This window comes from Paramisgurnus dabryanus, chromosome 14, assembly GCF_030506205.2.
Source record: "Paramisgurnus dabryanus chromosome 14, PD_genome_1.1, whole genome shotgun sequence".
NCBI lineage: Eukaryota > Metazoa > Chordata > Actinopteri > Cypriniformes > Cobitidae > Paramisgurnus > Paramisgurnus dabryanus.
The window spans coordinates 14,707,802-14,722,017 of record NC_133350.1 but is presented as its reverse complement, the minus strand read 5'-3'; the positions used below and the strand labels follow the sequence as shown (position 1 = coordinate 14,722,017).

The following is a 14,216-nucleotide window of genomic DNA, read 5'->3' as shown; positions in this document are numbered from 1 at the left end:
AAAATATGTGTAAATATAAGATTTGCCAACATCATCATCATTCCATTTGCTGAAACACTGAGAAAGTTGTGGCCAAATTAATACATAAAAAAATAAAAATTGCCTCAACAACCCATAAGGGTTAAATGTTTTTACCACAGTAAAATAACCTCAAAATAGATTTACAAGGCCAATACCCTTGGGAAGATTAACCATGGTTGTATTATAGTAAAAGTGTAGTAACCATTTATAACCAAAGTTTTACTACAAATATCATGGCTGGGCTACAGTGGTGAGACCATAGTATTTTTTTAATGGTTACCATGATTTTACTACAATTAAGACTTTGGTCACTATAATTAAACCATGGTTAATTTTTTGTAAGGGTAACCGAATAGCGTAGTTATTTGATATTTTTTCAACCACTAGAGTTGATTTCAGGCAGTAATAACAATATTACATGTCATAATATTTTAATTTGTTCATTTTTTACTGCACATCACTAGTAGATGTTACAATACAGTTTAAATGTTTTCAGGTAAAAGTACAGAAAATAGGCTTTGTGATCAAAAGGCAAATCTAGAAAATCTGATTTTATTGTCTGATAACATGACCATCATCTCTTTCTGAAGAGAACGGTTCTGTGCAAAATGACAACTGAATGAGTCGAGTTTTATGAAATCAAATATTTCACCTTCATTATCCCGAACAGAAAACATTTCTTTGTATGTCCAGCAGAAAATCGCTTCAGTTTCACAGTTCATAAATGTTTCTGAAATGTCCCACTGCAACGTAATCTTCATACAGAAAACACATAAATCATCTTCCTTTAAATTCAAGGATACATGTTTTACATTTCACTACAAGTAACATGCTTTAATCCTCCAAACATCTGTCCTCTGAACATCAGGGTATATGGTGAGATTGTACAGTATGTGTGTGTTACAGCACTTTCTGAGACAGCAGATACTGAGAGCTGAACTCCTCCAGCTGTTTCTCCAGACTTGTGGCTTTATGTCTGTAAATAAACACGTCATATATTTTACCAACAACTCAAAACATGCAAAACTAAAATCACTAAACTGTTTATCACCTTTACAGCTCCCATAACACACTTTGATTGACGTGTGGGTGGGCTTTTCCAGGGGAAGTGCCCATAAAAGGAACATGGGGTCACTGATATGTAACAGGTACCCAAAAAAACTTTCCAAAACTTGTAGGAAAGAGGAGGCGCGAGTTTGGCCTAGAAATACTCTGTCACACACTCACCTGCTTTTTTTTGACACTTTGCATTTGTTTAGCATGAAGATTACAACTCTTAAGCAGTGTTAAAAAGTCAGAAAGCAAAAAATAGCATTAAACACCCTCCTTCAAGTGCTAAACAAGTATAAACATTGACTATTCTGACTGAATCCAGAATTTATGAGACGCAGTGGACTGACCTGAGCACTTTGGAGCGGTTCTGTACAGTTTCCAGCTGTTGGATCTTGGTGGTGAGGCGTTGAATGTCGGTCTCTAGGTCTTTCTGGGTGATATCAACCTGCTGACAGAGTCGTGCGAATGTGCTGGCCATCTCCCTTTATCAGACAAACACAAAATGCTTTAACATGCTGAGATGAAAGATACAGAAAGACAGAAGTATGAACATCATCATCATCAGTGTTTACTGTAGACAGCGATTCAAAAGAAGATGCTATAAATGGTTGGCATTGGTGTGAATGCATTGCAAGAGATGCATTGAAAGCAATAACTGCAGTGTCATTACAAAACAAAAACTTAACGCAAACGTGATTTTAAAACAAACTTAACAAATATGGCCGGTGAAGACTTACTGCTGAACCTGATGACTGCAGTTTGAGCTGGTAAAGCTGATGATCATTTTCAGTCGGTCAGTGGCATAATCCACAAACTGTTTCTTCAAAGCTCGCTCTTTGGCTTTGGTGGTCCAGGTGAGTCTCTCATACAGATACAGCATCCCATAGAGACTCATGGAGACAGCGATCAGACGCCAACCCACCGTCCGCCACACCTAACGTTAGCATACAGATTTAGTACACAATTATAGTCTGCTGATTTACACATCACTCGATATATGATTTAAATGCAGTGTGATTCAAATATCGGATGTGCATGAAGTCTAGACACAAATCCCAATCCTATGATATTTAAGCAAAGGCAATCTTAAATGTTCACTTTGAGAGATATATTTGCTTTGGAGCTAAATAATTTTTCTAAACACTTTGTTCAACCTCCACATCATCAAGTCAGATGTGCACAACATAAAAGCAAATTCTCATTGTTTTGGGCAAATTGCAAATGCTTTGATACAATCATGCAGATGTTTATGTACAAGTGTATGCGGTTTTCAGCTACATTTTCAATTGCTTATGTCATTTTCATCAAAATACATTATACTGGTTTCTGTCTTACACCTCAAAACATTTAGGAATCAGTTCATCGTAGTACAAGTCATGTCATGCAAAATTGTTGACCATTGTGTCATCATCTGTTACTGTAAGCACATTTTCCATGAATAAATGCTATCGAAGTGTCGCAGCGCGCCCCAGCGCTTACGTGCACGCACTAAGATGATAAAGGGATGTATCAACTCTTCTTAGTTAAGGTAATAACATATTTTAATATTGAAAATGAGTAGACTATTCCTTTAAAGTGTTATAAAAAAATGTAACTGTGTAGCAGGTAGGGCTTGTCGGCTTTATAATTTTAAAATTAGATTGCCACAGTAAAGTCTGGACACCCCTGGTTTAGACAGAGGGGTTCGGTTTATTACTACAAAACCACAAAAAAAACTACAATTTCCGGCTGAAATGTCATGAAAAAGACCTTTCAAAAAGTCCAGAGACAAACACAGAACAAAATGAAGTATTGACACAATTCTCACCACTCCTCCAACAATGATGACGCTCATGGATGTGCGGGAGGTGACAGACGCCAGGTTGTTCATCATGGACATCATGAGCTCTTCCTGTGTCAGTGCTGCTTGATTCTGAGCTTGAACTGCAGGAGCTGTGGACATCTGAGACTGAACCACCGCTGGTCCTGATGGTGTACTCGGTCCAGTCAGCTGATGAACAAAACCATCATTACTGACATGAATAAATCAAAGCAGCTTATAGGACTGATATGTTGAAGAAGTTAGATTTTACAGCATAAGCTTTCTACTTCCATACTTTGTAAGAATTGAGCCAAAGAGCGATAAATACATCAAAATACATGCTATATAAACAATCTAATCAGTTTAATAACTAATGTTTTACTCTTGAGAGATCTGAGAGATGTACCTGTAAGTTGTGATCCACCAGCATTAAGGCACGTTTGGCATTAACAGGTCCCAGGAAGCGGTGGACCAGGGCGGTCCAGCCCCAAGAGAACTGAAACTCAATGTTCTCCTGAAAGTCTGAACAGAGAGTAGCACAGTTCAGATCATAGCTGAGCTCAAACTTTCTGCTGGGGATGAACGTGTGGATCTGATCCTGAACAGAAGAGGGCAGCAGAGGCTTCAGTAATTCTGAAACAAAGACAGAAGAAACTCATTAACCTCATATCATACTATTTAGCATACTCTAAACTGATCACATGATGAACAGTCATTATCACTAAATAAAGCCCAGTGAGTGTGGAGTTATGCAAGATAGGAGGATTATATCAACAACACCTCACCCATTATCAGACTTTATCTATGAACAGGATTGTCATACACACTGTTGAAATCTTTTGGACATACCGATCATGTCTTGCTGAGAGGACTGCACGGTCGCATTGACTGCATCAGAGCAGCGGTAGGCTAAATTTTTGCCCATGCCCTGCTCGATGTGGCCCAGAAGACTCTTCAAGAAGAAAAGAGTTCAGTCAGGATCTCAATCTGACACTAACAACACACAGTTTATGTTCAAGCCAGAACAGACAAATTCATAGCATTACAAACAGATCTGAACACTTTAGATGTTTAACAGTAAGTGGATTTCTAAGTGGGCTATTGACACAAAATTTCCACTAGTTGTAGCAATCAAGCCAAATATTGAATTCATACAAAGAAATCAGAACATTTAAGTATACAAGTTGAGTCATAATAAATAATGAGAAATGACACAGGGAATAAGTATTGAACACATGAAGGGAACAAGGTGCAAAATGGCATAGAATCCCTGCCCCATATCAGTACTAAATGATAACAGCTTCTTTAGTCCAAATTGATGGTCTATAAAGGCTTCTCATTAGCCAGGAGGCACACAGGAAAGACTTTATGATGGGTAAAAGCAAAGAACTCTCAAGATCTTCGTAATCTTATCGTTGAAAAGCATTTTGATGGGAATGGTTATAGGTGCATTTCCAGAATGCTGAATGTTCCTGTGAGCACTGTGGAGGCCACTATCCGGAAATGGAAAGAGCATCACTTCACCATAAACTGGCCACGATCAGGTGCTCCACGTAAGATCCCTGTCTGAGAAGTCCAAAGAATAATCAGGAGAGCCAAGAACCACTCGGGCAGAACTTCAGGAAGACCTTGCATCAGCAGGTACTGCTGTTTCAAAGAAAATTATAAGCAATGCACTGAACCGCCATGGCATCCATGCACGCACACAAGACTCCATTGCTGAACAAAAAGCATGTTGAGGCTCGGTTAAAGTTTGCAAAAGAGCATTTGGAGAAGCCTGTGGATTATTGGGAGACTATAGTATGGTCAGATGAAAGCAAAATTGAACTTTTTGGCATTCATTCTACACACCATGTTTGGAGAAGAAATGGCACTGCCCACCACCCCAAGAACACCAAACCAACAGTTTAGATTGGGGGTGAAAGCATCATGGTTTGGGGCTGCTTTTCAGCAATGGGTACTGGCACACTTCATATTATTGAAGGCAGGATGAATGGAGAAATGTAACAGGACATTATGGATAAAAATCTGCTGCCATCTACCAGAAAGCTGAAAATGAAAAGAGGGTGGACATTTCGGCAAGACCCCAAATTGATCCCAAACACAAGGCCAAGGAAACAATGAAGTGGTTTCAAAGAAAGAAAATCAAGTTGCTTGAATGGCCCAGTGAGAGAACTGAAGATAAAAGTTATAAAAGAGGCCCAAGGGACCTTCAAGATTTAAAAAACATTTGTGTGGAAGAATGGGCCAGAATCACGCCTGAGCAATGCAGACGACTGGTCTCTCCATACAAGAGGCGTCTAAAAGCTGTAATCACCAACAAAGGCTTTTCTACAAAGTATTAAATAAAGTGTGTTTAATACTTATTCCCTATGTCATTTCACTTTATTTATTATGACTCAACTTGTATACTTAAATGTTCTGATTTCTTTGTATGAATTCAATATTTGGCTTGATGGCTACATCTGGTGGAATTTTGTGTCAATAGCCCACTTAGAAATCCTCTTACTGATAAAAATGCTGATGTGTCAAATACTTATTTTCCCCGCTGTATATATTTAAGCAATATTTACATGTGTATATACATTTTTATATTATATATATATATATATATATATATATATATATATATATGATGTAAACAAAAACTTTTATTCTGCAAACGATTAGTTGCGATTAATCGTTATGCAGCCCTACTCCGAACACAACCGGTTTGGACTTTTTCTAAGGCTGAAACTCACAGATTTGTACATCATGAGCACGTGAGGTGACGGGTGGAAATCTGAACGAAACTCATCTATGATCACAGAGAGTCGGCAGATCTCCTCTGCCATCGCGCTTGACACCTGAGAGACACGAAGAAAAGAAAAACAAGTTAATCTACATATTCACTGCAATAAATCGTTGTGTCATTAAACAGGATGTGAAATGTTTACAGTTCCAATAACTCGCTAATTTTCTTCAGTCATTGACCTAAAGTTACCTCCAGCACTTTTTTTTAGGCCCAAGAGAGTGTATGTCTCAGTTTACCTTGTCCTCCACCTCTTCTGTAATGAGCTTGATCCTCTTCTTGATGTCCTGGATGAGCAGGTTGAGTTGATTGCGGACGAAATCCAGTCGGTCGATAAGATACTCTCTCTCCTCCAGAGAGACGACCCTGAGATCAGATACAACACATGTGACTTCACAGGTTATGATGAAAGCTTTACTAAAGGGGACACCCATGATCGAAATACATCACTTATTAGGATGCTTAACGATTAATCGTGATTAATCGATAGCAGAATAAAAGTTTTTGTTTACATCATATATGTGTGTGAACTGTGTATAATAACTTTGTATAAATAAATGCACACACATGCATGTATATATTTAAGAAATGTTTACATGTGTATATACATTTGTATATTTATTTATAATTTATATTATATTTAAATATAAATACCTAATATATAAATATATTTTTTTCTTATAATTATACATGCATGTGTGTATATTTATATGTACAAAGTTATTATATACAGTTCACACATATATATAATGTGAACAAAAACTTTTATTCTGCTATCGATTAATGGCGATAAATCATTAAGCATCCCTAAATATACAGTAAGATATGAAAGTGTGTAAAGTCTTCAGTAAGATCTTCTCTCTGGTGATGTGATGAGCGGTCCTGCAGCCGAGTGAGTATAAAGAGAGAGAAGTGTACGCACCTCTTTTCAGCAGCAGTGATGTTGATTTGATCCATGATGTTTTTGACAGTTTCAGTGATCTGCTTGGCTCTGATGGTGTGCTGCTCAAACTTTGTTTTCACTGCTGAATGCGAGATACACTCCTGCGAGTCCACATAAACAAACACACATGCTACTGTGATCGGAGCTGATTGACTCAAGTCATGTTTCACACATTCAACGTCGTCTGCAGCGAGGCTAAAATACTCAGTGAATATTAGCCTTGCCATACAAAATAATAGGGCTGCAACAACTAATCGATAAAATCGATAAGACATTTGTTGTTAATGAATTTCATAATCGATTAGTTGGTCTGTGACATCACATGCTCCCGTACCACCGTCAGACAGCGCTGGTTTCTGCGGGTTAGAGATTAAAGGATTTGGTACATTAGTTGTTGGTATTTGGGCTGTGAAGAGTCATTGGGATGCTTTTGGACTAATTTTGAATGACACACGGATCTGGCAACCCTGACAGGACAATGACAGAAGCAAAAGCACAAATGAATGCTGGTTAATAAAGGTTTCATTTCGTCAGTTAATGTTAACTCTCATAAAGGTCTAAAGTTGAAGATTAAAATGAGTTTATTAAGTATCTCAATACGCCTCAATCCGTTTTGTTTATTTATATTTTGACATTATGTTTTACTATTTAAAGCTGCACAAACTTTTTTATTTAAGCCTTAAAATATCCAAAATATTATATTATTAAAACTCTGGAAGTATAACTGTAGTAGTGTGTGGCTTTTGCACTTTTAAAAGTTCACTTCTACACGTGAATACCCTAATTTAGTGCCTTATAAGTTAAAAAACTAATTATGATTTATGGTTTTATCCGATTAGTCAATTAATCGAAAATAATCGCCCGATTAATCGATTATGACAATAATTGTTAGTTGCAGACTTACAAAATATTTATTGGGAATAGAAGTAATACAAACTAATTCATCCTAAAATCTAATTCATTTAAATAATCTCCTCAAATAAATTTGGCATCTGAAAGGGAAAGTAGGTGACAAAATCTCCTGTCTACATCTTCCAATGCTTATTTGTTTACTGCTTGTCTTTAGTGAAAGTTGACTGTAGTTGTTTAATGCCAAAAGAGGCGCTCGCGCTGACACAAGCTGTTGATAAATCTGACCCTTAAAAACACAATATGTAATTTTGATACTGGGAACTATGGACGCGTTCAATGGCCAAGGACCACCCAAGAGGCCATATGACTGACATGTAATGCAATCAATCACGTTTCATTGAACTGCAGACAGTAAACACAAGGTGGGTTTCCATCACACTGATTTTATGCACATTTTGAAGTATCACATAAGAAACGAGTGATGGAAACACCACATTTCTAATAAAATCCCTTAATTCACAAAAATGGTTTTACACTCGCTTGAGGTGGTTTTGGACTTAGAGTTAATGTGAATAATGAGGGATGGAAATGCATTTACTGAATAAATTCTGATGTAGGGAACATTAAACCCATGTGACTGATCATCAAGCTGTATCAGCTGATGTTGTCTTTATCATATATGGTGCTCGACGTCATCGTAATGCCCTTGCTGTTAGTGCCCGCATCAAAAACTCTGCATTCCTTCTTCTGTGCACAGCATTCAGTTTGGCAATTACAAGCTGCACTGCTAGTTAATTAATAACTTGCCCAATCGTAACTAAATGCAGTCCTGTCTCTTATTTTCTAAGCGTGCCTTGTTTTATTTACTGTTGGATAGGTTACTAATATCACAGTCATTCACTCGAACAACTTGATGAAAATGCACCTAATTCACAGTTGTTTGTTTTTCTTTTTTTGTGCAAGTTTTAAAAGATTCACTTCACATTTGGATGGAAACCCAGCTACAGACTGAGTCCAACTGAAACATACTAGACACAATCAGTCATCAAGAAAAAAAATCACATTTGTAATCAACCTGAGTAATGTTAAATGTGTCGCTGACTTGTATCCTGTTAGACTGACTTAATATAAAGCGTTTGTGTTTTTGTCACGGACTCAAGTTCAGCAATCGACCTGTAGTTCACAACAACGCACTGCATATGTACCCTGTTGGCATGTGACCCCTGCAGACGTGTGTGAAACAGACCTGAGAGTTAAAGATTCAGACATACTGTGGCCGAGACATTAAACCACCGAAATAAAGATAAAAAACCGCAGCATTTCTGAACCTCTCCGTCAACAGCTCCTCAAACAAGCTCACAGTAACATGAAAATAAAACACAAACAGGACAATAAAACAAAGTGTGAGGAGGAAACTAAAACAAGCCTAGAAAGCATTCATGTGCAAATATTAATATAACAAATAATATAACAAAATAATGATCTTTAAATACAGACAAACTGACATGCTGCAAAATAACTTTTTCCATACTGAAGGAGCAGAAAGATGAGGGTGAAACAAAACTTTAAACTGAACTCAAGTATAAAGTGTCCTCGCCTCAGTAAATCTAGACTTCAGCAATGAACACACAGCTTGAAGAATAAAAGCGGCCGCTGGCTCAACGACTGATGATGAATACGAGTACACTTCACCAACGCTGTGATTCACATATCACACTCCATCACATCAATACACAATCTCAACAACATGTCTCACTAGGATTTCACCACAAAATCATAAAAAAGGGAAACTATATTTTGCATTATACACTTGTCATGAAAACCTCAAAATACAAAAAATTATTTTCTCTTCCTTATTGTTTTTCAGAAGAAACATGACCAAAAAATGTCTTTAAGAGATACAGAACAAGAATGCCTCCATCTGTGTCCAAGTATCTGAAATAACTAATGCTAGTAATAATCCTCTAGTCTTCCAGTGTTACTAGCTAAAAACTGTTACAGTACATACGAAAACTACACAAATGTTTGAGCACATAAATGATCTGCGTCTGACGTCTCATTAAAGATTTGATTCAGATGAAGACCTGTAAAGCGTTTCCCCCACTGCTTACTATAAACAAAGTCAGTCATCCAGATCTCCTTTCTCCTACAGCTAAAATGATAAGTGTTACTGACCAAAGTTTCTCCTACTAGATAAGACTTTTAAACACATTAACCTGGACCTAAAACAGCCTTTAAAATTGCTGGATGTCTTTCAGCTGAAATCTGATCTGCGTCTCTGACTTGCCTCAAATGATCTTTCAAAGTTCTGGAACTCCTTCATCCGCTCTTCAAACCCTTCAGCGAGAGCACCCCCTGTGTAAAAACACACAAAGCATCTCAATTTCTTGCAGCATATTTTGAATTCTTTCATACGACAACACATGAAAGACTGATTGATGTGGTGACAACCAATAGAAAAGATGACAACAAAGGTCTTGTGCGAATTTTACACACATGCAGGCTGCATCCAAATAACCACACTTGCAGTCTTGTTATGTATTTGGTTAAACATCAGCACCTGCTTTTATCACATAATTAAAAACAACATTGTGTCGTTTCAGATAATTGTAGATCATAATCTTTAAATTTATCAAATGTTAATTTCAGAGTGTTTGTGTGCTAATTTTAAAGAAAAACTTTAAATATATATATTTTAAGTAGCCTAAATAAAAAGCAAATACGTTTGGGTGCAAATTGCACTGGACTGAAATTTTTACACTTGCTAAGTGTCCCATCAGGTGAATAGGTCTACATGCACCCTTGGGATCTTCACACCCACTAGAACACTTGGGCCAAATACAGAAAATACTTCATGTGGGTATTTGGACGCAGCCGCAGCCTGGCATGACCCGCTCTTACCCGTCTCTGGCATACCCTGCGCCCGCTGCATGCGTGAGTTCAGCACTTCCTTTGCAGATACGAAGAAAATACGATTGGGCGCCTGGCGATGGTCCACAACCTTCAGCTCCTCCACCAGGAAGTTCACGCACCTGTCTGTGTGCTGCTTCCGCACCTGAGATGTTCAACAGTTCGTCAACGTCATGTCATTTCATTTCAATGTGCTTGAGCTATGAGGGGCATCAGAAACACTCACATCCTCCATGTACTCTGGTTCGGAAGCAGACGCGTCCCAGCGATTGTTCAGGATGAAGATATTAGGCTTTGACAGGCGTTCATTGACTTTGTGGAAGAAATGTTTCTCCTTTGAGAACAGAAAGGTCGAGGTCATTAGGAGGGAAATGGAAACACACACACACACATGCTGATGGTTTACAGACAACACACTAACCCTTACTAATAGCTAACTAGCAGTACATGAGAAACAAGTCATTCCAGAGTGTGACAAACATTTTGTCTGCCCAATACAAATACATGTCATAAAATGCTCTACCCTAGGGCATCATTTCCACAACTTACACAAAACAAAAAGCAGAGATCATTTACAAGGTATGCATGCCTCAGTGATAGAAACTGATATTGACCTGTGCAAAATTCTGGTAATTTTCAAGGCTGGAAACTTTCCATGGGAATTAACTGGAATATATGGAACTAAACAGCAATTAATAGGAATAAACTGGGAATTTTAACAAATTGCAGAGTTGCCTATAACAGGAAACAAGTTTAAAAAAATCTTTTAGCACAATTTTTTGTGTTGAGATTCAATGCAATTTAAGTTGAGGCAACACCCCTTGCATGTACTTGCATTCTTACATAACATGCACAGATCATTTCTTGAAGCCAGTAAATCAGATATCTAAATGTAAGCTAGCACTCTCTCATTGACAATTTATGAGGCTAGCTATCATGTATCTAGCTCAAGCTGTGATGATCTTTCGTCTACATTCTGCTAGCCATTCTGATATCATACAGATTTACTGTACCACCCAAAAGTTTGGACACATTACTATTTATATTAATTTGAAAGTCTCTTATGCTTATTAAGCCTGCATTTATTTATTCAAAATCCTTCAGAAATCCTTAATATTAAGTTGATTTCTGAAGGATATTTGATCAAATAAATCCACAGATTGATGAGCCCAAGTATCAGGATTCTTTGTATTACTTTGCATGCATTTGTCTGCTTATGACAAACAAAGTGTTCATTAATGTTTTAAATTTCCCAAATTTTTCAAATAATTCCCATACATGCCTGTTAAGTTTCCAATTTGGAATATTTCCAAAATTCTAAAGATTAGGTTCCCATGGAAAGTTTCCAGATATTTCCACCCCTTTGCAACCCTACTATAAATACAGACCTACATTGTTTCATCTGCACACAAACAAAGACTAAGAGACCCTCCTCCCCATCATACCTTCCTCTTTTAGCACAGCAGTGAACCTGAAGTCCAGCTCAGACTCAATACATGACATCACACAACAACCCTATATGTCGGATTAATATCTGACAGCTTTACTAATCTACTATTAAACTCTCTGTATTGTGGTGCTTCAGAATCAAACACTTTACTTATGTGTCAGTCCACAACTAACCGTATTCATTAGTGTAGATTCAGAATTGGCAACCAGCACAAACACATCAGCATCCAGACAGAACTTATCGATCCAGCTGTCCAGCTGTGTGGTGACATCAGTACCAGGACTGAAAGTAAAAACAGATCAGTGTCAAAGTGTCTCTTTAAATCATCATCCATCTATCTCAAAATCTAAAGCTGTCGGCAAGCTTGATGACATCGAAAATGTTATTATGACAAAATTTCACTTAACTCTAATCTATATTACCCTGTGTGACATAGAGTCAGCTGAGTTCAGTGATTTGTACCTGTCCATCAGAACCAGATCATCTCTGAGCAGAGCACACTTTGTCTTGGGCCAAAACACTTTGACAAGACACCCAGCGTCCAAACTCTCATCCATGTGTAACGCATGGGCCAACTGATTTACTGTCTGCAAAGAAAAGATGCAAAAGAAGCAGAGTCAAAGACATTTGAGCATTCTCATTTAAACATCTTACTGGACAAACATTGGTAAAACTCTAAGTGGACAATCATAACTTTTATTTTAACCAAGAATAGATGACTTTAAAAGTGTATCTTGCAGTTGACATGAACTGTCAACAGTACCTTGATACTCTTTTCCTCCTCAGAACCGTCAGTCTTCAGATAAGCTTTGTCCTCATCAGTCCCCTCCACGCTCAGAAAGCAGTTGGTTGTGTGACCGATGCCGCTGGGTAGCACGCGGTCATGCAGCATGGCATTTATAACACTGCTCTTACCATTGCTTGTTCTATAAAACACAGACAGGAGGAGATGAGATTTAAATTGACACTTAAATGAATCATTTTATCCAATGCTAATGAAACTCACCTGCCGAAGAAGGCAACCTTCATGTGTCTTCGAGCTAACACCTCTTTAATAGTGGACAGTTTGCTTGTAAACGTCTCGATTTCATCCAACTGGCTTCTGTTTGCAATATTCTCCAACGACTCATTAGAACAGGTTTCTATTGATACAGATTTACAAGTAAGAAATATGCAAATATCAGTGCTTCTTTGTTGTATTTTAAAGTAATTTCATACCTTTTACAAACTCTGAGCCCTCCTGTACATAAGTTAAAAGCTGTTCAAAGACTTCGCCGATCTTCTTTTTGGCCAGCACAAAGCGCTTTAATGGAGAACGATCTGATTGGTCCATTATCGCACCTGTTTCAAAAGCATGACATCATAATATTTAGCAGATAAAATGCTGAATGATGATTTGGTATTAAATAATCAAATTTACTTACTCATGTTTACTCAATCTTATATTAAAGGCTACCACATCAGAGCTGCCCAAACTGTAATGATAAACATTTGAGTTAAAGTTAAATATCAAGTTATATTCTTAGCAGGGTAAGAAACAAAAAGTGAAAGTAACTCCAATTATGTCATATTATTATTATGACAATATGTTTAATAATATTTCAGATTATTATTATTATGACAATATTTTTACTCGTGTATCTTTGTACAATAACAAAATGTTTAACACACATATAAGGCCTGTATAATTTGTACATTAATTTTTACATGTAAATATATTAGGTGTATTTTTAATAAGCCTATATGCATCATGCACAAATGCAGACTACTTATCTGATAAAAACATAAAGTGTCATTAATGGAGTTTTAAGGCAGATTTGCTCTGAGTTTATAAAGTTTATTACTCTGTCAGAAGTTTGTAAAGGTGACATGAGCTGTTAGCCGTAGCATATTACACACATCAGACATTTATCCGAGCACAAATGTATAATTTAAAACACCTCACTTTACAACTTTATGTTAGAAATCTTTGAATAAGTACATTATAAATGCTGTACAATTACACAAAATCACATTTTACCAATCACAGAGGTGTTAAATCCTCTCCTGTCATGATCAACACACACACCGCAGTCTGTCAGATCAACACCGACACTCAAGTACAATCACTTCAAAATAAAAGCCCCCGTGAAGGCACAGCCTCATTTCAAAACAAAAGTCTGAGTTCTGTTTCTGAACTTACTTTTTAAAATTTATATTTTTAAAATACTGTTGTCTCTTATAATCTGCCATTGTATTTGTAAGCATTTTCGATTTTTCAGAAACCAAATCCCTTTTAAGCAAGTGCAAAGTTTGACTGATACAGTATATTACTTTACACTAAAATATTATGTGTTGTTGAGGAGTGGTACTCATGTTATCAAAATCACAGTGGGAGTTATTATTTAATTAATTC

The 14,216-nt window shown here is 37.1% G+C and overlaps 2 protein-coding genes across 2 annotated transcripts in view; both read right to left on the bottom strand.

The window, feature by feature from the left end:
* tbce (tubulin folding cofactor E) overlaps positions 1 to 14,216 on the bottom strand; it is an 89,968-nt gene that overhangs the window by 16,958 nt on the left and 58,794 nt on the right. The window lies entirely within an intron of this gene.
* Positions 436 to 13,943, bottom strand: mfn1b (mitofusin 1b). The gene is made up of 19 exons (XM_065259256.1): positions 13,842 to 13,943; positions 13,246 to 13,296; positions 13,040 to 13,162; positions 12,828 to 12,963; positions 12,585 to 12,747; positions 12,284 to 12,408; positions 11,995 to 12,103; positions 10,598 to 10,705; positions 10,363 to 10,516; positions 9,749 to 9,816; positions 6,589 to 6,710; positions 5,906 to 6,032; positions 5,617 to 5,721; positions 3,725 to 3,827; positions 3,282 to 3,508; positions 2,882 to 3,064; positions 1,812 to 2,008; positions 1,422 to 1,556; positions 436 to 997 (listed from the first exon to the last, which is right to left on the bottom strand). The coding sequence occupies exons 2-19, from the start codon at positions 13,247 to 13,249 to the stop codon at positions 922 to 924; spliced, it is 2,265 nt and encodes a 754-aa protein (XP_065115328.1). The 5' UTR covers positions 13,250 to 13,296; positions 13,842 to 13,943; the 3' UTR covers positions 436 to 921.

Coding starts and splice junctions, on each gene's coding strand:
- mfn1b (XM_065259256.1), bottom strand. Junction 12,409..12,584: donor AGGAGGAAAAGAGTATCAAG/GTACTGTTGACA, acceptor TTTTCTTTGCAG/ACAGTAAATCAGTTGGCCCA. Junction 3,509..3,724: donor CTCTCAGCAAGACATGATCG/GTATGTCCAAAA, acceptor TCTTTGTTTCAG/AATTACTGAAGCCTCTGCTG.